At 48.4% G+C, this 24,313-nt stretch overlaps 1 protein-coding gene across 3 annotated transcripts in view; it reads right to left on the reverse strand.

Moving 5' to 3' along the window:
- The window catches only part of LOC119466595 (ninjurin-2), a 56,884-nt gene that overhangs the window by 26,710 nt on the left and 5,861 nt on the right, over window positions 1-24,313 (reverse strand). Inside the window, exons 2-3 of one of the 3 annotated variants that reach the window (XR_007464075.1) lie at window positions 21,620-21,811; window positions 21,156-21,445 (exon numbers count right to left, since the gene is read on the reverse strand). Coding sequence is in view for 2 of the 3 variants with exons in the window: in XM_049657631.1 (XP_049513588.1) it covers window positions 7,502-7,567 (66 nt within the window). In the remaining variant the exon portion in view is untranslated. Of the gene's footprint in view, window positions 1-7,501; window positions 7,900-21,155; window positions 21,446-21,619; window positions 21,812-24,313 lie in introns of those variants that run through there. The other 2 variants (XM_049657631.1, XM_037727117.2) reach the window with 2 other exon arrangements.

The following is a 24,313-nucleotide window of genomic DNA, read 5'->3' on the forward strand; positions in this document are numbered from 1 at the left end:
ACTGATATAGCCGCTATTGGCGTTTGACACGTCGCCGGGTGTGCACGACGTCGCCTCTCGTACACCCGTCCGATGCATAATTAATATAGGTGCCTACTAATGGATGCGTCAACGCAAGGCTAGCCTGCGTGCATTTACACAGAATGTCAGTGCGTGTTGCACAATTTGCGCAGTCATGCAACACACTGTACGTTTAGGAATTGCGTGCTACGCAGTGTAGTCTGCTATTCTGAACGATTTTGAGGAACGAAATGAAAAAAGGATTCTCAGCTGCGCGTCGTCACGCAGTTGTCTATAAGCTATCGCTGTGACTTTGGACAAAACTGCTTAGTATTTTCTCGCAAAGTATACTCTGGTCCACGCCGTACAGGTTTGGGCGCATTCCTGGCGTGGAAATAATCGGGCAGGCGTCGAACATGCGAGCAAGCGGCGCTGCATGGAGGGACCGGATATGCAGTGCAGCGGACCAGTCTCGCCTAATTGCGCTCACTTCCGGCTCGAGCCCTGCGGAGCCGAGGTCGAACGCCGACTTTTGTCGCTTCTGATAGAACGGTCTCTCACACTCCGCGTGCACGAAGCGACAACGAAGGCAGGCGTTGCGTGATCGATATGCGTTCACGCAGGAGACGCGCATACGTGTACGCTTGCCACATATGCACGCATGTGTCGCTGACGTATATCCAGGGTTCACGCGATCCGTGCTGTCGCCGCTCATGTAACTTATAAGACACACCGATTTAAACAGACACCAAAGAGGACATAATAATTGTGGATCTGCATTGGAAAGCGCTTCTCCAAAACGGTCACCGTGAGCGGAGAACGAGAGACGGGTGGCGAGGCCAACAAGCACCACTTTCCAGTGAAATCGCGCACTTGCGCTGGCGTCCCGTTCATTGTTTATCTATGGAAAAGTATTACCCTGTACGTTAAGGGCTGAACCTATACAGGGCTGAACCTGCAGCAAGCTTTCACAGCCTCCACAGCCCGCATACGTTCAAGTCGCATGGGTTGAGGCCCATGCGCGGCGTCACACCCATGTGCCGGTGCGGCATTTAAAAAAGAAAAAGAAAACGCTTAACTTTGCACTCGGCCGCGCAACGCTTGAAACAGCGAAGCTTGGCGATCGTAGCCCAGCATTTCCCGGAAGGCGCGTTGCATAGCGCAGCTTGCAACACCGACACACCGCGTTGCAATGCCGACAACGCGTTCCAGCAGACCCGCTCTGTGAATGCGTCTCTCTCTCTCTCTCTCGCTCTCATTTTCTTTATCTCTCTCCCGAGCATAGCGCTCAAAACCTCTTCTTCACCTCGCAGAGCATGAGCGTGCGAACGCGCCAGCTGTGGACGAAGACGACGATACTATATTGTTCGCATAAATTGGCAAAAGCGTGGCTGTAGAGCCTAGTAAAAAAGAAAAAAAGAAAGAAAGCCTAGTGGTTACGACGCTCGCCTTGGGACCGTGGGTACGCGGGTTCAAATCCCGCCTCGACAAGAAAGTTTTTTTTAATAAGTTTCTTGATACGAACCACAAATTACGGCTGGCTTGAACAGCTTCACTGTTATAGAAAAGAAGGGGACGGCCAGTCTGGCCTCTCTAGCGACCAACATTTCCCCGTCAAATTGATGAAATTATCATATCTAAGGCATTTGATGTCTAACTTGGTTTAATGTTAATCTTTATTGTAAATCTCAGCCAGCTTATGTTCTATAAAATTGAATCGAACCAAATTAATTACCTCGCGGGTGCCCTCCGCTGAGCCGATTTTGACGAGGCATGTCACATTTAATAGAAAACTTTAATAAGCTGTCTATAACACTTTACCTTATAAAAGCTTTCAATATTTTACAGAAACTAATACCAGTGTCGCACGGTGCATTTTTCGAGCCCGATCGGGATCGATTACCTCGACCGCGATTGACTCTACCGCAGCTTGCGCAAATGAACCAATTGCGATCGAGAAATTCGATCCCGATGGGGCTCGATCACAATAGAAAATGCACTGTGTGTCACCGGTAAAAAAATCTACCCTCACCCCAAATCGAAAAGAGAGAGAGAGAGAGAGAGAGAGATTGGTGTAATCCTTGATCTGTGCAACTCCTCAACGAAAACAGACAGGAATTGCACGAATTTCTAAAGCGGACAAAACTGGTACATGTTAAACTAGTCTGAAGAATATCACTAATTTGTGAATACGTCTCGCAAACCTGCCCTAAATAATTTAAATATTTTACGTAAGCTCTATAATTTACACCAAATCTGTCTGCTTCAGACACCATAACGTGTAGTAGGCAGTTTACACAACTTCGATATATCTGTTCTTGGTGCGAAGTTGCGGAGGCATAAACTTGGTAGTCTTTCTGTTTTGGATAAGATTACAGTTTTCTGGCAACATTTATGAAAAAGAAATACAATACCACATATATAAAGATGTTTTTCGATAGTCAAAAAGTTAAGTATATATGCAATAAAGTTTACGTTCTTCTTCTTCTTCATTCAAATCGTGTCAACGGTTGTCTTATGGGAGCGTAGGTAAATCGGAGTTGACCCCAAGGAACAGAGTATACTTCTTCACAGTGCGGTGGACTGTCTTGCGCCCCTAGATCGGTGTACGCCCCACGGCGGGCTTTCAACGCAATCCCACGCGGTGCCTTCGCGCTTGAGACTTTATAAGGACACTCCCACGCAGAACCTTTACCTCAATCGCAGGGCGTGAACAACAACCGGGCTTTAAACTCGCGTACAAGCACCCTTTATGTTCGGTATTTGAATTACCATATTTGTTTTTTGTTTTTACCTGCACCAAATTGTTAAACATTGCCTGTGGCATATAACACAATTCCAACCCCTGAGCTAAATTACACGATGAGGCGGCCCATTACTTCTACAAGAAATCAAAATGCCTAATTGAGTGATTAACATAATAACACTAATTAACGTTTTAATTACTTTACGGTACACATTTCAGTCTTACGAATTATAGCCGGCGAGTTCGCAAGGCGTATCTACTTGGAACGAATTCTCAGGACTACATCAGTTTCGAGATATTAATCTTTAATGTGTCCGACAAAATGCATTGGCGTTAGTCATTTTTGTGCTTCAGTGCATAAAACAGCGTTTTCATAAAAAAATTTTCGGGGCAGTGCATTTTTATCGCACGTTTGACGGCACATATCTCGAAACCGGCGCGATATTCAGAATCCGTTCCAAGTCGATATGCCTTGCAAGTTCACTAGCTACAATTCGTAGATTGAAATATGCGCCGTGATTAATTAAACATTTATAATTAGTGATATTATTTTAATTATTCACGGAAGTACCGTGATTTCTCGTTGACGTAATGGTTGCTTTATCGAGTAATTTAGCTTAAGTGTTAGCATTGTGCTATCTGCCACAGGCAATTTTTTAAGAATTTGATGCAGCTAAAAAAAAAGGAAAAACACCCCATATAGTAGAGCTTCTATTAATTTTCTGAGCGAGCTTTATTTGCTTAACCAGACACGCCTCTGCGAATGCAGCGCCGAAGCCGTCACGTTGTGGGCAGGCCTCGCTGCAGTAAAGCCCCTAAATACGCTCAGGTAGTCGTTTGACGCGCCGCCATACACTCGGAGGTCCCCGGTTTTCAGTGGCGGTGATTCTCGTATCAGGCTTATACTTGCCGAGGTCGCTGGAACGACTGAACAAGAGTGGTTCCAAACTTGTGTTTGCCGACCATGGATACACACGTGTAAGACATTTAAAGTTGTCGACCAATTGGGATGCCGATGGGGCCAACGTTCTGACAAGGGGACTTGTCTTAGTCAGGGCGCAGCCCTAACGTCTTCGTCAGCACTGACGAAGACAAGTCCCGTCGTTGAAAAATTGGCTCCAGCGACATCCCACTTGTACGACGAGTGCGGGTCACTTAATTTTCACTCCATCTTCCTGTGATCACCTGTCCTGTTTCACTTCCATAGTTAAAGTTAGTTTCTTCCTCTCTATATTTGGAATCGCACTTTTCTACGATAAGTCTGACATTTGGATAAATGAACATAGGTTACTTTATATGTTGCTGGCTTTAAAATTTATTGCTTCTACAACCAAAAAAGCAAACACACACACACGCGCGCGCGCGCGCGCACGCACGCACGCACACACTGAAGAAGCCGAACGCAGTAGATCAATTATCGGAAGAACTCCGAACAATGTGTTTACATGTGCCAATATTCATGTGCATACGTAATTTTTTCCGCCCGCAGAAAGCGTTAGTTACTGACGGTCGGCCTGTGAAGACGTGTAGTGAGCGCTTGTGGGATTCCAGTAAATTGTAAAATGATGGAACAACATGAGCAGCGATATTGTATCAAAATCTTGTATCAAAGTTTGGCGATAGCCAAGTGGGATTCATTCGCAATATTCAACCGGTTCTCGGGGACGATGCTATGAGCACTTCACGGATAAAGGAGTGCATGGTGCAACCGCTTCAAATATGGCCGCACAACAGTTGACCGTTGACAGCGAACCGCGTCCAGGCAGACCTTCAACAAGCCCGGAAATGAGAATGTCATTGAGCAAGTACGGACTTTGATCATGGGGGGCCGTCGCATCACATTCCGAGAACTTGCGAACGAGATAGGGGTAAGCATAGTGTATCAGTACATTCAAGGAGAGTATCCGCGAGATAATTAGTACCGAAACTATACTAACAATGGAGCAGAAGCAACTCCGTCTGGAAATCGCACAGGACCTGCTGGACAATGCATGCAAACACTAATCCCAGCTTTCTGAACACCGTGATCACAGGCGATGAGTCGTGGGTTTATGGGTACGACCCAGAAACCAATACGCAGTTATCACAGTGGAAACTTCCGATATCCCCGGGGCAAAAAAAAAAAAAAAAAAAAGCACGGCAGGTCCGCAGCAATGTCAAGGATGTTGACCGTTTACTTCGACTCCCGTGGGGTGGTGCATCATGAGTACGGACCATAAGGCCAAACCATCCCAAAGGAATATTACCAGGAGGTCCTTCGTCGTCTTCGTGATGTTGTGCGGTACAAACGACCGGATCTGTGAGCAGCAGAAACTTGCCAGCTCCATCATGATAACGCACCAGCCCATTCTGCGCATCTGATTCAGACTTTCTTCGCCCAACACAACATTCCTGTGGTTCGTCAGGCTCCCTACTGCCCCGACATGGCTCCTTGTGACTTTTGGCTATTTCCCAAGCTGAAAATGCCGCTGAAAAGAACCCGATTTGAGTCAAGAGACATCATGCGGAATGCGACGGCCCGGCTGATCACCATTCCAAAAAGATGCGTTCCATAAGTGTTTCCAACTGTGGCGGGAGCGCTAGGGGAAGTGTATGCATTACCGAGGAGACTACTTTGAAGGGGATTATGGTTTTGTACCTCCTAATCAATAAATGTATTTCTGTTGACCAATGGTTTGATACTTTTTGAACACACCTCGTAACATAGCAGTTGTACAACTATATACTATGCCTATAGCTATATATGTCCCGTAAGAGAAAGCTAAATTTATCTATAGGGCCATCCAAGTGTTTCGATCGGGCCAGCCTGTCTCCGACTGCAGCAGACTCGGCTCGGAATGCTCGCGTCTTTGCATCCGGCCGTATGTGAAGCTTTGTTATTTTTGCCACCATGTATGCTGTCGCGTGGCAACACGCGCACACACGCACCTGCGAACGGAGACAGAGCTTCGCAATTGTTTGTCGCATGCATTGCTGCGTGTGGTGCCCGGCCGCCGTCTTGCTTTTCATAGAGCACACGTAATTGAAGCAGCGGGCGCGAGGCCAAATCAACGAAGCGGTTGCACTTCTCGCGTTCATCGCAGGAGGGAAAGAAAATAGGAACAACAATAAACGGGAAAGAGAGAACTGGAGAAGCAGAAACCTGCCGGACCGGGTTAGGCCGGCCGAAGATTCTTGGCTCGCTCACCAGGAGACATTCCCGGAAGCCTTTTTCTAATCTGCAGTGGATCGAGACTTGTTTATCCATTTATTGAACACTCTACAAGGCGTTGAATGTGCGTGAGCGTGTGACTTAATAACAGACGATGAACACCACTCGGGAACGTGCGGCATGAGGGAAGGAAGCATCATTTAATCAACTCTGAATTAGAGTTGGCTAACGTTGATTAAGAGCTGGGCAACTGTGGCGAGTTCCTACCTGAGGCTCGCAATGCCCTTATGTGAAAGAGAAACCAAATAACGAAGAGAGCAGGGAAAGAGGAGAGGAACTGTGAGAGACACTGCAAATAGTCATAAAATGGATCTCGATCAGAGCTAAATAAACGTTGTTCAAAAGTTCACTCGCACGTGACAAACCTTACGAGAAGGGTGCACGTGCTTTTCAGGTTATACCGTACATGCGCGCTCGTACTTTGATTTATTCAACGCACGCATGCGCTTGGCGAGCGGTCATTTAGGAAGCCCTTCCGGACGACACTTGCTCGGGGAGCACGCATTTACAGCCACACCACTTGCAGGCGACCGTACGCAACATGTGGCCGCGTGAGTTACTACTAATTGGATTACGCGGAACACTGCGAGTGGCGGCGACCGAGCTTCGGCGGATATGCGCTGCAAACGCGTTGTCCTCACGCGCACGTCACGTAAATCACACCGGCTGCGATCGAATACACAACTTTAAACTCGCTCACGCGCGTGTTTGATTCATTCATTTCGGTTGAATGTCCTGCTGAGTTGGCCGCAGCACGCTTACATAATTGTATACGTTCATCTACACCGCGCACAACGGTGATGTTGCACGACTCGTGGCTTTCCATGACATGTCCACTTGCTTTCGGCCACAAAATAGAGCACATTTAATTCTTATGCGACTAGACGAGGTCGGGCGACCGATTGCGACTGGCGACCAGAAAACTACTCAACACGAACGATGGTAATTCACACTCACAAATGCGACCGACGAGTCGCTAAACCATTTGAAATGTCTCGCGATATGCCGTTCACGTCTGCTTGCAATGTCATCGCCGCGTAAAATAAGCGTCCGCGTATATGGACGTCCTGTTCCTTCGCATCTGATTGGTTCAGCTGTTCTGCGACTGCGGTCGCGCGACTGAAAAATCGAGCAGTGAGCGACTGGCCCGAAACGGTCGCATTTCGAGAAAAGCGACCATTTGCGACTACTTGCGACTGGTCGCTTTGCGACTATGGTCGCGCGACCTCGCCTAGTCGCAAGTGTGAATGAGCCCTTAATCTGTGCTATACTCAGGCAGTTTTATGGTCGATGAGTTTTCTATATAGTGAATATGGTTATTAGTCATACGGATTAAAAATACAAAAGCTTAAGAAATGCATCATGCCGTAGTATATGTACTTCTCTAAACTGAGTATCTCGTGAACTGCGTGTAGCAGACGACGCTTGCACAATGATGCCGGTATGAGACGCTGGAGAAGCGCTCAAACGCGATGTTCTGGCCCTCTTTTTGCAGGGCAACGATGCACGCGCATATATAACGCATACACAAGTGTGGCACTCGCCTCCCGCTCGATGAGGCGCCTGTCCGGCGGCTCTCGGACGTCTTCGGACATGCCGGCGGCAGCCATGCCGTCGCCGTTGACCAGCCTCGCCGACGGCACTCGCTTGTACAGCACCACAACGTCGTCGTCGCTACCTCTCGTGCAAATCGCAGCCTCCAGTCTCGCTTCCCTTGCGGTCACCACGGCTCCGCGGTTTCTCGCGGGGCCGCTCGGAGTTTCAGCACATGTATTCGGTCGCGCGCAGCCTCTTCTTGCCACCACCCCACACGAAAAGCGCGGCCCGCACGACGTCCCGGTAGAGCGAGCCCCCTCGAATAAACGACCTCCTCCCTTCTACGCTGACGGAACGGGCGTTGCTGGCGTTGCTGACGGCAACAAGGGTGCGTCGGCTGCTCGAGGCGCTGACTGGCAGGGTCGCTCGATGACATTAGTCGAACGCCGCTTAATATGCCAACACTCTTTGTCACATGTTCTTGCCAAGTAGCCGACGTTATTGCCGCCTATGGTTGACAGCTAATAAAAACTGCGTATTTAGAATCTTATTATTAACCAAATCTTGTTCTTTATTTTATTACAAGATGGCGCGACAACTTGTAAGTTGCAATTTTGAGCGTATTTGCGCGCCAGCTTGAGATGCATGAGGCTTGCTGGTGCTTTCGGACCCACGCCGCGATAGGGAATCTGGGGACCGCTTGGTCGTGTCGCTAAACGTTGCGGTACCTATACGCTGACAGGCGTTTTCATGGCGTTCTTCCCTAGCGACTTCGTCAGCGGTCGGCGGGTGGTTCGAACCTGCAATGTCCTTCGCGAATGCGGAAGCGGCAGCAGGAAGCTTGCCCTCAAAAGGCACCCTGGAAGGCGTTCGTCGGCTTTATGGGGGCACGAATCAGATAGGCGTACGGAGAACTGCAAGGTGCGTCTTTGCACAGACGACTATTACACCACTGACATACCATGTGCCAAAAGTTTAAAAATATGCAAGTGCCACGTAGCTGGACAGAACCAACCGAGGTAATGTTATTTGCCGTCGCTTGGAGAAAGTCAGACTATTTTTTGTATTTCACCTAATTACATAATTAGCTATTATTAATCATCTCCCTTAAATATTATAGTAAAAGCAACAGTGTCAAAAGAAAATTGTAGAACATCCTTCTACCCAATTTTCTACAATAAGAGAAAGTTCTCTTATTCACTTAGTACGTGTTGCATATATATATTTTATTTCAAGCCTGAAAGAAAGCCGGCGAAACACGAAGTGCAGCGCGACTGGTCGCGCGGCATTTGAGCTAACTTCGCAAGTATGAACTTCTAATGAGAAAGTTGTGAAGCGTTCTAGGAAACATAAAAAAAAAAAAAAAGCCCGCGACATGTCCGCTCGCCGCGCTTGCAGTGCTCTCAAACGTGCCACGAAGGAACGAACAGCGCACAGCGCTAGCGCTGTTCGTTCCCACACCCTCATTACCACCAGCCACTGTTCCTCCGCGAGGCGAGGCTGCAAATAGTTCGTACTTCAGACTTTCCCTAGCTGTTACCTAAATAAGGCGGTAACTGCAAAAATAAAATAATAAGCGCGTAATTTTATACGTTTTCACTCATCTATTATAGTGGAACGTACGACAAGTACAGCCATAACAAGTACAATGTCATTTTGGAAAGGCCGCATGACGACGATTTTGTTTGCGTCTGTGATTGGCTGGCGGAGTAATACATAACTCCGCGCGGTCCGTGTGTCTTTGTTGCCAACTGCTGTTTTTAACAGCGAAGCTAGAGTGTACTAGATTGGGGGAGTGGGTCCAACGAGGGCTCTGCGCTAAGGCATTTTTTAATTGAAAATCCAGGTGGCGCAACCGTCGCTTTCTCCCGAATGAGCGGCCCCGCTCGCCGGCCGGATGCTTCTTGCGTCGGAGACCCTACCGCAGCTTCACGGAGCTTTGACAGGCGGATACTCGGTGGCGGTGACACTGAGATTATTCCCCACTGATCTATTGTAAATAAAATGAAAAAAGAGCGGCGGAAAGCACGCAAACGACGCAACCACGACGGTGCGTCGAGCAGACGACAGCTACTCAGCCCGTGAGCTCGCCTCAGCCAATGAGCGCTGCCGAAACAGCCGGAGGCAACGTTTATTGGCCGGAGATTCGGAATAAGGCGACGGCAGCGCCGCCACATTTTCCGCTGTTTTTTGCTTCACCCTCTACGCTTGCTAAGGCGTCCACTGGACCCACTCCCCCATTCTAGTACACTCTAGCGAAGCTGTTCTAGCTAACCGTAAAAAGTGGGGCCTGCTGTCGCAAAAACCTCGCCGAGCTATGACGTCACTGCGTTGCCTAGCAACCACCTCGCGGAGCGGCGTGTGCCTCGCCTTCTATACGTGCCGGGCACATGTTGCCTTGACATGGGACGTTAAGGAGAGGGAAGGAGAGCATGCGCGCGGCGCGCGCAATGCTTGGGAGAGGGAAAGAGAAAAAATGAAAGCGAGATAGAGAAACAGATTGTAGCAGCACCGACGAGGCAACGCGCAGAGCTGCTGCAGACGCCGCCCGCGTTGCCTAGCCGCGCATGCGCCGAAGCAGTAGTGATGATGTTAGACAGTTTTAGTTTAGCGTGGTTACCGGAATAGCGGACGTACCGGAATAGCGGGATCGAAATGCGCATGCGCAGAACGCTAAACGAGCCATACCGTTTACCGTGCGCACGCTATTTCTCAGAGTTAACGTTACCGTGTTAGCGTGTTTACGTAGTGTACGTAAAACATGGCGGCGGTCCCGGCCGCCCGCTTCGAACTGAATTTGGAGTTGATGTTGAATAATTCACTTCGTTGGTAGGAAATGACTGCGTAAATGGCTTTCGCTTACCTTCAGGCAGGATCGACAATATGTTTTTATGGATAATTTAGCGGAGTTTTCGAGATCGCTTCTCGTTTCGAACGCCCCTAAGCCTAACGAGATAAATTTTCTCTGAGATGCGAGCGCCACCTGTCGGTAAAGTCGGGAGATAAGCGCGACGACGGCATATGGCCTCTGAGATGGGAGGCTATGATAGACAGCTTGTACTGCTTGTCTGTTTCGTTGCAGATCGACGGACATGTGAAGTAAAAATACAACGCGCTCCTGGCTTCCATTGCGCTGCCTCTCGCACTTTCTGGACGCACACACACATAGACTTGGGTGCCCTATGTATGCGAAATTCAAAGCGTAATGGGGCCGTATTCTGAAACGTTCGCCTAGGAGAAATTTCTTTTTTCGCTTTCAGGCGTGCGCCGATTGGCTGTTTTAGCAAAATTGGATGAGCTGATTGGGTGGTTGAGCCCGACGTCATTCAATTTGCTCAACCAGCCAATCAGCGCGCATGCTGATTTCGCCTAGGCGAACGTTTCAGAATACGGCCCATGGACTAGCGTCCCGCACGTAAACTACGCTATCACGCTATACTAAAACTCTCTTTCTGTAAAGTTTGTTTGCGGAACGGTAACGCTATTTCCCGTAACCCCGCTATTACGCTAACGCTAAACTAAAACTGTCTGTTACCTCGCGTTGCCTAGTAACCGCCGGCGCAGGTGCGCGCTCGCTTCGATGGATACAGACACAGCTCCTGTCTGCCTGGCTGCGTTTGTGGCATACCAGGAACGCTGTCGCTCGTAGGCGCCGACGCGTCCAGCCCTAGTCACGCGAGATGTCGCGAAAGGGAAGGTACCTCCGAAAATGATCGCTCGAGAATAGCTTGCCTACGTGCGTAGTTAAGTTAAACCAAGTTAAGACCTAGCAGCAACCAAGTTAATACCTAGCAGTAGCAGCCAGTAAGACTTCAGGATTGACACTTTCGCTGTGCCTAAGCTTTGCACGATCGAGTGCAAACTTGCCCGCTTTTTTTAAAGTTGTATCCTACTATAGCCTTGCCTGCTATTCTTATCGCTATCATGAACCGCCGCAAGGCAAGCACATCATGTGGCGTAAGTCGCGCCGCCAATACGTCGCTGCTATGACACTTTTTAAGCGGCAGCAGCGAACAAGAATTTTAATCGTTCATTGTACTGTCCTCAAGTTTACAAAATCTGTACCCCGTCCGTGCACGAACTATCTACAGGCACGTTATATATGAGGACATCGATTATAACGTGTCTATAGCATAGAAAAGCACCCGACCGGCCATTTCTGAAGTAATGCATTACCAGCTGGAACAATGAATGAACGACAGACTTGCACCGATATCAAGCATCCAGACCTTTCCATAAAACACATCGCACACATATTATTCAGATTTTGCTCAGTGGCTATATGATGTTGGGCTGCTGAGCACGAGGTCGCGGGATCGAATCCCGGCCACGGCGGCCGCATTTCGATGGGGGCGAAATGCGAAAGCACCCGCTTACTTAGATTTAGGTGCACGTTAAGGAACCCCAGGTGGTCCAAATTTCCGGAGTCCCCCCACTACGGCATGCCTCATAATCAGATCGTGGTTTTGGCACGTAAAACTCCATAATTTTTTATTATTCAGATTTGCAGCAAAGGACCAATAAAAAATGTCTCAATATGTACGCGACATGTTCTAAACACTATTGTTCCATCAGTGCATTTGCTTTTGATGCGCCATTCTTCCACCCAGCGCTTGGAGAGTATAGCACCAGTTTTAAAAATAATTAAATTCGGGGTCGAAATCACGATCTGATTACGTGGCATACCGTATAATGGGGTACTCCGGATTACTGTTGATCACGTGGGGTTCTTTAACGTGCACATAAATCTATAGGTACACGTATGGGCGAGCGTTTTGGTATTTTGCCCTTATCGAAATGTGGCCCCGTCGCGGCGGGGAATGAACCCGCGACCTCTATATAGCTCAGCAGCGCTTTACGCCATAGCCTTGCACTATAAGCTGGTTTACCCAAAGATCGAGGCAGGCTCATTGGAATGCATGAAGCCAATGATTTCACAAGGCACATTCACTTGGAAATGATTTTGAAACCAGCATCAGTTTTGAAGTAAACGCTTGAAATTTGCGGTAAAAATGCACTGGTCCACTTATATACTTCTTTATAAAAAACGCATTTTCATACACTGAAGCTCGAAAGTTACTGGAACACCAACGCATTTCGTCGCAAACTTTGGAAATCCATATCTCGGAAGTGGTGTTATCCTCAGAATTCTTGCAAGTGGATCGGCTTACGAAGTTCCCGGCTTCAATTTGTAAATTGCGATATTTACCGTAAAGTAATTAACAGAATTATTTAATTAAACAAATATTCAGGTTGATTCCTTGTTGAAGACGTACAATTGTGCAGATGTACATGTGCGCGTATTCGGGCGCGTGCGTGCGTGCGTGCGTGCGTGCGTGCGTAGCGGCGCGGGGCGATGCGGAACTGCTATGAGAAAAAGAAAGGTTGGCGCTATTAGCCCTTGAGGGAGCACGGCTCGCGATGGAGGGTTCTTCGCTGTTTACGTATAACGCTTGCCCCTTTAGAGCGGAAGAATGAGCGGCTGCTCTGGTGGTTACGATTAAACCGCGTGTTCTCTCCAAGATATCTAGTTCCGCTTTCAGTTTTATAAGAGTTTTTCCTGCTCTGCGGTGCTGTTTCTCGTTTCATTATAGAAGTTGCTTCCCCAGCTCAGCCGAAACTGTATGCCTCATTTCGATTTTCAGTATACAGGCTGGCAGTCAGAAAAGGCTCCCAATGGGACAATCGAGCAACAGAAGCACGCATGCATCGTTTCGCTGATAGTTTTTTTTTTTTTTTTTTTTTTTTTTTTTTTTTTTTTTTTTTACTCTTCAATGCTACGCTCATAACATACTAATCAAAATGAAAAGTAGGCGAATATAATACAGGTGCATTCTCATTGCAAAAGTTCAGTGCGGGACCGAGTGTGCTTAGCGCGAAAATGGTTGCATCACAAGTATCCTGCATATGCGCCATTGTCAATTGACGAAATGCAAAAACGCCCGTGTGCTTGCGTTGTAGTGCACGTTAAAGAACCCCAGGTGGTCGAAATTCATCCGGAGCCCTCCACTACGGCGTGCCTCATAATCAGAACTGCTTTTGGCACGTAAAACCCCAGAGAGGAGGAAGGATTGTCAATTGAATGCTCGGCCATATACGGCTGTGCCCAATGCAGAGAACGAGCGGTCACCTCTTCTGTGAAGGGCTTCAGCTTCCTTCACTATATAGTTGTTCGAAGCTGCATGCTTTCGTGAAGCATGCTGGTCAATTTGGCAGGGTTAAAAAAATTATGCAGATTCAACGCACACCTTGTCATTTATGTGAAGCGATTAATCGAGTGCTAATAGTTTGCCCGTTCCATTCATGTACGCGTCCATGGTGTAAGGGAAACTGGTGCGCACGCATGCATGCACCAGTGTTACGCAACGCGTGACACACGCGGCGATCATCTCAGAGAGGCGTTGACAGCACAGAAGTATATCCGTGCGATTGTGGCCTAATGGCTAAAAAAAAGGGGGGTTTTACTTGCCGAAACCAAGATCTGATTACGGGGCACCCCGTAGTGGGGGACTCCGGAATAATTTGGACCACCTGGGGTTATTCGTGTTACATTACTTAGTTGACATTTATTTGTATTTTCCACTTTCTGCGTGTCTTTTGGTGACTCGGAGTCAGTAAAAATGCAATGCGCTCGAGGAGACGAGATGTATGAACGGCCTGGAAACACCGATGGCTCTTGTGTAATTCGTTAGTACTACGTGGGACTTTTTCCGTCCTACCTGGTGCAGGAACAGACGCATCCTGCGGCCAACGCCAGGCTGGCTTATGTGCAATGAAACTTCAAGCTAGACATGTTGCCAGAACAACAAATAGCCCAAATAATGCTTCCCTGACACAACGCTTTCCATCAACATTATAGATGAAAAGCCCAGACGGGCAACGACAAACGTGACCGCGAAGAATTCGGCAGTGCTGTGATATAGCCTTTTTTTATTTTTTTTGCGACGCATACGAGTGTTATTTTTTTGGGTCTCTAGGGAGACATGATCCAACCATTTCTAAAACTGCATCACCCATTTCGAAGAGTGGCACACCCTAGCCGGCGCTATCGGCAGAACGAGTACGGGAGAGACCTCGTGGACAGCACGGGCAAATGTGCGCTCAAACGCCTTTGTAACAAACTACTCGGGACCTCGATCAAAATCCAACGTTATATAGGTCACTTCGTTGTAAAGACCAGGCACGCTTGCGATAGAGCAGCCGAAGCACTTTCGGCAAAGAAAAAGAAAAGAAAAAAGAGTGAAAAAAAAAAGGAAACGAAAAAAAAAAGTGGTCGCAGTTTCACCTGAAAGGCGAAGCATCAATTGCGATAGCAAACTTGTAGAGAGCTATACGGAGTAATGATATTAGCTTTATCAGCTGTATAAACTTGGACATGCAGCAGCATCGGCAACACGCAGAACTGTTGTCGACGCCATCGGCGTTTTGCCCGCGTTCGCTCAAAATGCGTGCGGCGTTGGTGACTGTTGCCGGAGCCTGTGATATAAATAGGCACTTGGTGCCGCAGCTAAACGTCGCCTCCCTTCCCTCCCCCTCCCCCACGGCTTCTCGCGCGTCGGAAGAAGGTGCGTTTGCTCTACATATATGGTGATTGTAAAGGAGAAAAGAGACGCCTACTTCTGCAGCCCTTAAGCGAGCACGGCGCAGAACGCGCGTTTGTTCTCCGCCGTGCGTTCACTCTCCGTGAAAGACGCGCCCCTCGCGCCCTTTCACTCGCACATACAGCGTTCGGCGCGCGGCGACGATTTCTTCTCCAAATGACGTCATACGGAACCTCACGGTGACGGCGACGCCGACGGCAGAAATCTGCTTTTGAGTGTCCATATAATTGCTATCGCAATAAAACGTTTATTTAACATCAATTCAAGAGATACTTGGTGAAAGAAGTCGCTTATTCGTCAAGCTGCGTAATGGCAGCTTTTATCTGGCGCTCCTTCTCTCGAGCTGTTTGCGCAAATAGACGAAATAAAATGATCGATCTATTGATTGATAATTATCTTCTGCACACTTCCACCGACGGAATGTGCGAGTGAAGCCAATCTTGTGTCACTGAGGTCCACGCAAGCTGCGGCTTCAGAGCGTCAGATTGCCCCCATTGCCGCTAAAACAAAATTGTGTCAGGCTCTGCGTTACGGTTGCCTTCGGCTCTTTTTCGTCCATGTTGGCTTCGACGACATCATCATGCAGTCGTCAGTTCCGAGTGACTCACGTCGTTGTCAGCCGTCACACTCGCTGCTGTGTTGCAACAAGAGCTAGGGTATGAGTTGAGCGATTCCTGGAGCTTTGCAGCAGGAGTAACATATACTCGCTGTCACGTTTAAAGCACGCCGCTATTCCTATAGCGCTGACCACACCTCAGTGGCGGCATACACCGCTATATAGGCGCATTGTAAAGCAAGGAAGTAGCCGTCGGGTATACGCCCAAACTCCGTCGTTGTACAGGCAAATTCGTTGTAGTGGTCTTCGGTGTAGATGCGTTCACAATACACACGAAATATAGGAATTTGGCCGGGACTCGCGCAATACTTCGTTGTACAGGCAATTTTGTTGTAGAGGTTTTCGTTAATTGTCGAGACGTTCGACTGTGCACGTTTTTCCTCTCGTCCGCCGGCCCCTTTGTTTTGGGCATCATTCGGACTTGAGCTCACCTGCGATGCCTTGTACCCACGGCGAACGCGTAATTTGTGTTTGCTCCTTTTCCGAACGCTAAGCCGAAGAGCAGTACCTATATGCGTATAGTGCTCGCGCGTGGACGGAGATTGTCCTAGCTCTCGTGAGTGGGCCCTTTGGTCATCGCGAGCATAGCCACGGGTACACTTTCCCCTAGCGGCGCGTCGCGGAGAGCCATCCTTCCGCATGCAGCGACATCGCCCTTGGTTCGGGGTCCTTTGATTCCCGTGCCGGCCCGGGACCGCACGTTTGTGCAGTGTTGGGTGTCGCCGAAGACAAACTGCAAAATCTAAACTGCGCGATGAAGACAGGCCGTGAATAGAAACGTAGAAACAGACGCACGCAGGCGGCTCTATTTACGTCCCGTCTTCATCGCGCAGTTTAAAAATTTTGCTGAATCCATGAACCGACTAGCCCAACAACATGTCTTACAAATAAACTGTTTCCGCTAACTTAGGACAACACTTTGTTTTCTTGCGTACGCATCGCTCGGTGCCCTCATTTTGCGGCTATATATTACGCCAAGCGACGGCTGATGCGGCCCTGAGGCTTGCTGAGCCCGAATCCGCGGGGGTTAGCACTCCTGTGAGATGCCAGACGTCCATATATATAGCGTGTAGCACCATACAGTTGTGCAGTACACACGTGCATGAGAAAACGTGTGACTCATGGGCAGAATGAATGTGATCAGGCCTAGCTTATCGCGACATAAACTCTGCTGTACCGCACTATCTCGCGAGTATATATGTAGTACAAAAACGAGGGCAGTTGGGTCGGGAAATAAAAATAAATATTGCAAAAATTATTCCGCTCGTAATACGGCTAAAGAATACACACTCCTTGCGGTCGTCGAAGAGTTGCTTATTTATTCCGAACGTTCGCACGAAGAGAAACTGTAGAAAAATCAAACGCAATGACAGGTGCACATACAACGGAGTCATAAAAACAGTGGCAGCTTTTCTTGCACATACCATGAATTCACCATATACGGGGTGTTTCAGCGAACACTTTCAGAAATTCTTAAATGTTGCCTGTGGCAGATAGCACAATTCCAGCTCATGAGCGTGTCTACTCGAAGAGGCGGACATTACTTGCACAAGAAATTGAAATGCATAATCGACTAATTAACAAAAAATCACTAATTAGGTTCTTAACTAATTACCCGATGGCTCATACTGCAATTTACAAACTGTAGCCGTGCAGTTAGCAAGGCGGATCCACTTGGAACGAATTCTCGGGATGACACCAGTAATTCCCTAACTTTGCGGCGTTCCAGTTCGCTGAAACACCCATATGGTGTCTAAGCGGCGACGACTCCCCTCACCCTCGAACACATGTGAATGAGAGGGCGGCCCGTCCACCCGGCCGCTTTTGGCGCACTCACTGGAGGCCGTTACGGAAACTTGAACGCGTGGCATCAATGTTTCGACGCAATGTTCGTATCTGCATGAGCGTGCGCGGTGGGCGACCCGTACCTGATGAAGAGCCCATAGAGGGATCGCCGCCGTGGAGACACCATGCTACCACGACGAAAGACCACACAAACTTTGATTTGAAGCTGCCCTAACGAAGAGAGTTCCACTCTCGAACATGTTGGCATAAATAAACTTTTTTTTCATTTATTTCCATCATTTCTTCAAATAACAACTGGCCTATTTATATCCTATATACCTCCTCCTGGTGTGTGTGTGTGTGTGTGTGTGTGTGTGTGTGTGTGTGTGTGTGTGTGTGTGTGGAAAACATACCGATAGGGAAAAAAATCGATATACATTATGACAGCGGCTTCGCGAGGGGGGCGCAGATGTTTTCTGCACTGTATAGAAAATACTGCATAAACAAACCCTTTAAACATTGCTTAAACTTGATATTACGTAACCTTTACAGCGATTCCGCATGGGCACTGTCATCATTGAACATGTGACCGCGTCGCCATCGAGTGCCATCCGACATGATAGGCGATTCTCTCTGCCGAAAGCCCGAATAGAAGGTTTTCTCGTCACGCCAGTCTTTCTAGGCGTGCGAGAATATTCGAAATGTCGAATAGCCAGCTCGGACTGCATGTGTGGCGTGCACGGGAAACTCAGCTATAGACGCAGGCCAGACAAGGCCGTTCGCTTGTTTCGTGACTGTCACTGTCACCGGATAATGGAAAGCAGATGATACGTATATTGAAAAGGCTCAGTAAGCCGGACGTCCAGTTGCGATCGGCATTACATGCGTGCCTCACGTAATGTAATTGAACATCGGTGTTTTTTTTTCTTCATTTTTCTTTAACAGCGACGCTGTTGAAGCCACCCGAAAAAGTTCGCGCGCACTTCGGAAAATGCTTGGCTACGATCGCCCAGCTTCGCTGTTTCAAGCGTTGCGCGGAAGAGTGCAAGGTTAAGCGTTTCTTTTTACCGAAACGGACTCCTCACAAACTGTTCATTTTGTTCAGAAATTCGATCTTGTAATCGATATCGAAAATATGCTATATTTGATTCGATATTGGGAAATATGTCACTATTCGAACACCCATAGTCTTGTATTTTCTCTTACGTCCTCAGCAGTGAGTAATTCGTCTTGACCGTGGTTATGTGGGCGGAACCTGTTATTTTAACTGTCTACCAATTACCACAATCGGTCATAAACATGCAGGAGACTGATCATTCATGGACAAGCATAAGTAGCGATAAACGTATGTAGATTTAGTTATATTATTAACCTGCATGTCGGTCACCGAATGAGTCATTCTGATAAAGAAAAATATTAGGTCACTAAATTTTGCGCCGAAAGTGCAGCGAAGCTGCATTCGGTTGAGAACATTTCGTTAAACTTTACGTGATGCTTGTACTTCCCATAACTGTAAGTAGGAAAACATGCTAACCCGGCCAAAAAGACGTTTTCGGTTGTATGACTGAATGCGCAGTCCACTGGGCGATTACGCATGCGCCCGAGAACTGACTATGTTAAAATGCGCATCACTATAGGCGATTTTATTTTCGATTCATGGGCAGCGCCATGCTTTGCTGTTACACAAGCAATTTCTTAGTTTTATGAGAAGTTAAGTCACGTATATAACGTGGTCATGAAATGCTGAACGCATTTACACAACTGTTTTCATGCTTGCGAATCGACTGTAGGACCGTAAACTTCGGTGTTAAAGACGGAAAACAGAAGCGTTGTCAACCCAATATGGCGGCACCTAAACGCTTCCGTAAAATAGTCTATCGACGCGAAATCTGAATAAGCAGGGCAGCGCGGCGATATGAAACATTAACGAGAGGGCACCCAATCGCCCCTCGCTCTCTCGCACCCTCACAAGTGCTCATATCGGATCTCTCTTTTCTTCTAATATATGGAGCAGTTAATATTTAAGAACACCCGTTCATCTGCAGTGTTATAGACAATAATGTATTTTATAGCGCAAATATTTGTTAATCGCGAGCATGCAGCACCAGCTATAAAGCACTGTCTGCACATTACGCATGAAATCTCGCGTTTTCCGTGTTCGTCTTCGGAGGGGACGCAGAGATGGCAGAGCTAGTCTCAGAGGATACATTTTACCGGTGTACAACGCCACGCTTTTTCTTCTTCGTGCGCATCATGTTAACATGTACGGTCTATAGTTAGCACAACAAGCCCGTACGTTGCATATATATATATATATATATATATATAGTAGTAACTGGATTTTTCAATGGGCCAAGCGTATTTAGGAAAATCAGAAGCACAACTTCGCGGTTATCTTAGGTTTAATATTTTCCCAACAGTTTCGGTCGGTGGACCGACCTTTTTCAAGGAATACAGGAAAATCTTGCAACAGTCTTTCATATATATATATATATATATATATATATATATATATATATATTACTTGCGGAGATGCGGCTGCACTCTTCAAACGGGAACGGACACGACCGAACAGAACTGAACCATGCAGCTAACAGGCGAGTAAGTTTGGTCCACTCTTGTCCCTACTGAACTGGTACTTTGGCACGATTATAGGTAGACGCTTTACAGCGGTTAGCTTGCGAAGCGTAAAGGCGGGCGATGGCGTTGTATAGCTGGTAGCGCTTTCTTCTTTACGCTTCGAAAACTAACCTCTGTAAAGGGTATATATAACCATGCCAAAGCTCAGTAGGAACAAGAGTGGACCAAACTTTCTCGCCTGTTAGCTGGTTCAGTTGTGTTCGGTCGCGTCCGCTCCGTTTATCAGTGTTATATAAAGCAACGGTTTAGTTTAGTCAACATGGCGTACTAGTTGGGTCACATGAAATAGGTGAGCGACGGACGCTTATAGATTCTCTTCACATTTATTCCTTCGCACTGCGCTTATCCTTGCCCCGCGTGACGCGGAGAAACGAGTCATCACGGCGAAGCTCTTCATGGCGCACTCGAGCGTTTATCGGCACTTCGGTATGGCACAGAACAGGTCAGACTATGTAGTAGCTCGAGACTCCCAGCGGATAATGTCCGAACCACGTTCCGCGCGAGAGCAGAGTTTCGAGAGGCCAGCTGGTAGATATGTGTGCACCCGCGTCAAGTTTCGCTCGGTGGTAGAACAGAGTATATATACGGCATCCCTATCGCACACATCGGTGTGCGCAGCTAGGTAACCACAAGCTTATTAAACTTTTCCCGCGATCCTAAACGCGAAGACTTGAAGCCGAATTCACAAAGTGTTTTCTTCGTAAGAGCTGTTTTCCACTGGCTGGCCGCTGATGGTGTGATCGACGTCACGATCGACTGGCATCTGTACTCATGCATGCGAGCAGTTATATAGTGTAGTTTCTTTTTTCGTTTTGTTTTGTTTTATGAGCACGGGTTTGTGTTCCGGATGTCCCGGTTTCTTTTTTAGAGGTACCCGCGCACTCATTTGTTGGCGCACTTCCCCGATGCGTGCCCCTTTTCGAGGCGCCGTGTGGTTACCACACAAGACGTCTGTTCGAACCGTTCTGTTGACCTGCCGATTGCGGGGGTAACAGTTACAAGGTTCTCGGATTAACAAACCCAAACACGGCAGAGCCGCCAAAGGGCTGCAATTAACGTCGTCTATACTCCCGGCCACGCAGTCAATGGCGCGGCGCTGCCCATTCTCCGGTTGTGTGCTGCTGGTGGTGGTTCAGGCCGTGGTCACCCAACAGCGAGTCCGGCGCAAACGCCGAGAGCAGCACGTTGACGACGCTGATGAGAAATGTGAGCAGCACGACCACGTTGTTCACCAGGTCGGCCTTGCGCTGCTCCCAGGGACAGTTGATGTTCCATCGGCCAAGCAGCACCAGCAGAAGGCCCGCCAGCAGCTGCGTGTGCAAGGCACGGGCAAATATTCCCAACCTCATTATAAGAAACTTATAACCATGCGCGTTACTTTTCGCGGTTATGAATTCGAATAATGCCAATAAAAAGTATAACATACATTCTCTTTCGCACCATGCAGACCAAACAACGCAACAAATTCACGACGACATGTATACCTGGAAGGAGACGGAGAGCGCGAGGAAGGCGACGCACGTGCCGTGGTATCGCTGTCCCGGTGGCGCAGACAGCACGCGCCGCAGCTGGCAGGCGTTGGAGGACAGCAGTGCCAGGTCGAGCATGCCCTGCGCCAAGGTCTTGCGCGTCGCGTACATGTTCATGTCCAGCGGGAAGCCAGAGCCACTGCGACCCTGCACGAGAGGTGGTCTAATGTTCCCCAAGTAATGGACGCCTCACCACGTGATCAAACATGACAGGAATTCAACAAGAGCAGACACTCCCACAGAGCCCAGCGGCCGAATTGACTGCATCGCGACAAGCGGTCGGCATCAATCGCTTCCGTTTTCGGTTTTGGGCGAGCGCATTTTGAACGATAGCTAGCACGCCGGCTGCGCCCCCCCCCCCCCCCTTTTTTTTTTTTGCTCAACCGCGCAAGGTCGTCGTGCGAAATCGGTGTATTATTTCGTAAAAATGATTGCGAACGATCTTGTCAAGTTCCACCGAATCTCTACCACGTGCAATTTCACAAAGTAGACGCAAGACCCCTTGTGAAATGAGGAAATCTTAATTTTGCTCTATATAAAAGCTCGTTCCGCGCTTTCTGTGCGTTCATCCAACGTTGTGACCCCAGGTAAGCAGTAGTTCCCGTATGAAGCTCCACCGGACACCATCAGCTGAAAAAAAAAGTAAATTACAAGCATGTTACATTTACAAGCATGTAACAGCATATTACAAGCATGTATCATTTTGGTATTTAGACATAGGAATACTGCGTGTAGAGGGGAAACGTGCGAAAGCGGTGAATGGGTGGCATTACAAACAAAATCAATTCGCTTTTACATACATGGCGTAGAAAATACCCGACTCACCCCAAACAATCGGGACACCTGTCCCGATCTTGCGCTCGCGTCCAGACTTCGGAACGTGGAGTGGGAAAACACTAACGAGACGCTATAGGGAGCGACCACTTCATACTGGACATCTCGGTACACGTGGGAAACTTCCCAAGAAGAAAGATACGCTCCACCAAAATCACGGACTGGGCAAAGTTCCGGAGCAAAAGAGAAACTCAAGAAGCCTAAGCGATAACCGATCTAGAGGCCTGGGTTAGAGAACTGCAGGAATCGGTAGCCAAACACTCCAAGGAGGTTGCACTCACCACGGACAATCCGGCAGTGGATCCGCGCCTCTTACACATGTGGGAAGCGCGCCACAGTCTGCTTAGAAGATAGCGAAGGCAGCGGCACAACCGTAAGCTAAAAATACGCATCGCGAAACTAACGGACGAGGCAGAACGCTACGCAGAGCAACTTGCACGACAGAACTGGGACCAGTTCTGTAACTCCCTCCAAGGAACGCTGGGCACTGCGAAGACGTGGACCATACTCAGACATCTCCTAGATCCGACCCAAGAGAGAAAGCAAGAACACGATGAGCCGAGTACTACCCAACTTCGGAGGCACAGACGGCCAGCTATTGTGTGCCTTACAAAGTAGATATATTGGCCAGCCGATACTCGGTGCAAAGCCAGCGGCTGACTACGCCGGACTGGAAAACAGCGAGCTCGACGGGGACATAACGCGTTCCGAGCTGACACGAGCGATCGCAAGACTCACTCGAAACACCACTCCTGGCAAGGACGGAATCACCAACAAGTTGCTACGTAACCTGGACGACAACCGTGCAGGCAATACTGGAACTCTTAACTCGATTACGCTTATACCATATTACGCTTATGCCAAAGCCAGGAAAAACGCCCTGCCTTGAGAACCTAAGACCCATTTCGCTTACGTCTTGCCTCGGTAAATTGACGGAACGTGTTATCTTAGACAGGCTACAGACGCATCTCGAAGAACGTCAACTGATGCCGAACACGATGTTTGGTTTTCGGCCCAACTTGTCAACGCAAGACGTGCTTCTGCAGCTCAAAGAGGAAGTACTGACTGCAGCAACGCCGTGCCGCCCAAAAGCAATCCTCGCACTAGACCTAAAGGGAGCCTTTGACAACGTGGGGCACGAAGCCATACTAGCCAATCTCAGTGACACGAATTGCGGCGGACGAACGTACAGCTACGTGAGGGCTTTTCTCACAGATCGCACAGCCACAATAGGGCTGGGAAATGTGAGGTCACAGCGAATAGACACACCTAACAGAGCAACGCCACAAGGAGCAGTGCTGTCGCCGACACCTTTCAATGTGGCCATGATGAAACTCCCAGCCCTACTCGAGAAAATACCGTGGATGAGACATGCCTTGTACGCAGACGCTATGGACAGTCGGAGGGTCCATAGGAGAACAACAAGAGGCATTACAGGAGGCAGTAGACGTCGTAGCAAGCTACGCGGCGACATGCAGACTGCAATGCGCGCCGGGGAAGTCGGAGCTCCTCATAATCGAGAAGCGCTCACGAGGACGATCAACAGCCCCGGCACCAACCATCCACCTGCGAATAGGTCCCAGAGAAATTACCAAGGTAGACAGACTTCGGATCCTTGGCTTACACTTACAAAAGGACGGGCCATACAGAAGCCTGTTGGCCATACAGAAGCCAACACACGACCACGCAGATCTTGCGCATGATTCAACTAATTACCAGCAGGAAGAGGGGACTCAAGGAACAGGACCTTATCCGACTAGTGTAGGCTCTGATTGTGAGCCGCATTACGTACTCGGCACCATATTTAAATTTCAG

This window comes from Dermacentor silvarum, chromosome 10, assembly GCF_013339745.2.
Source record: "Dermacentor silvarum isolate Dsil-2018 chromosome 10, BIME_Dsil_1.4, whole genome shotgun sequence".
Taxonomy (NCBI): Eukaryota; Metazoa; Arthropoda; class Arachnida; order Ixodida; family Ixodidae; genus Dermacentor; species Dermacentor silvarum.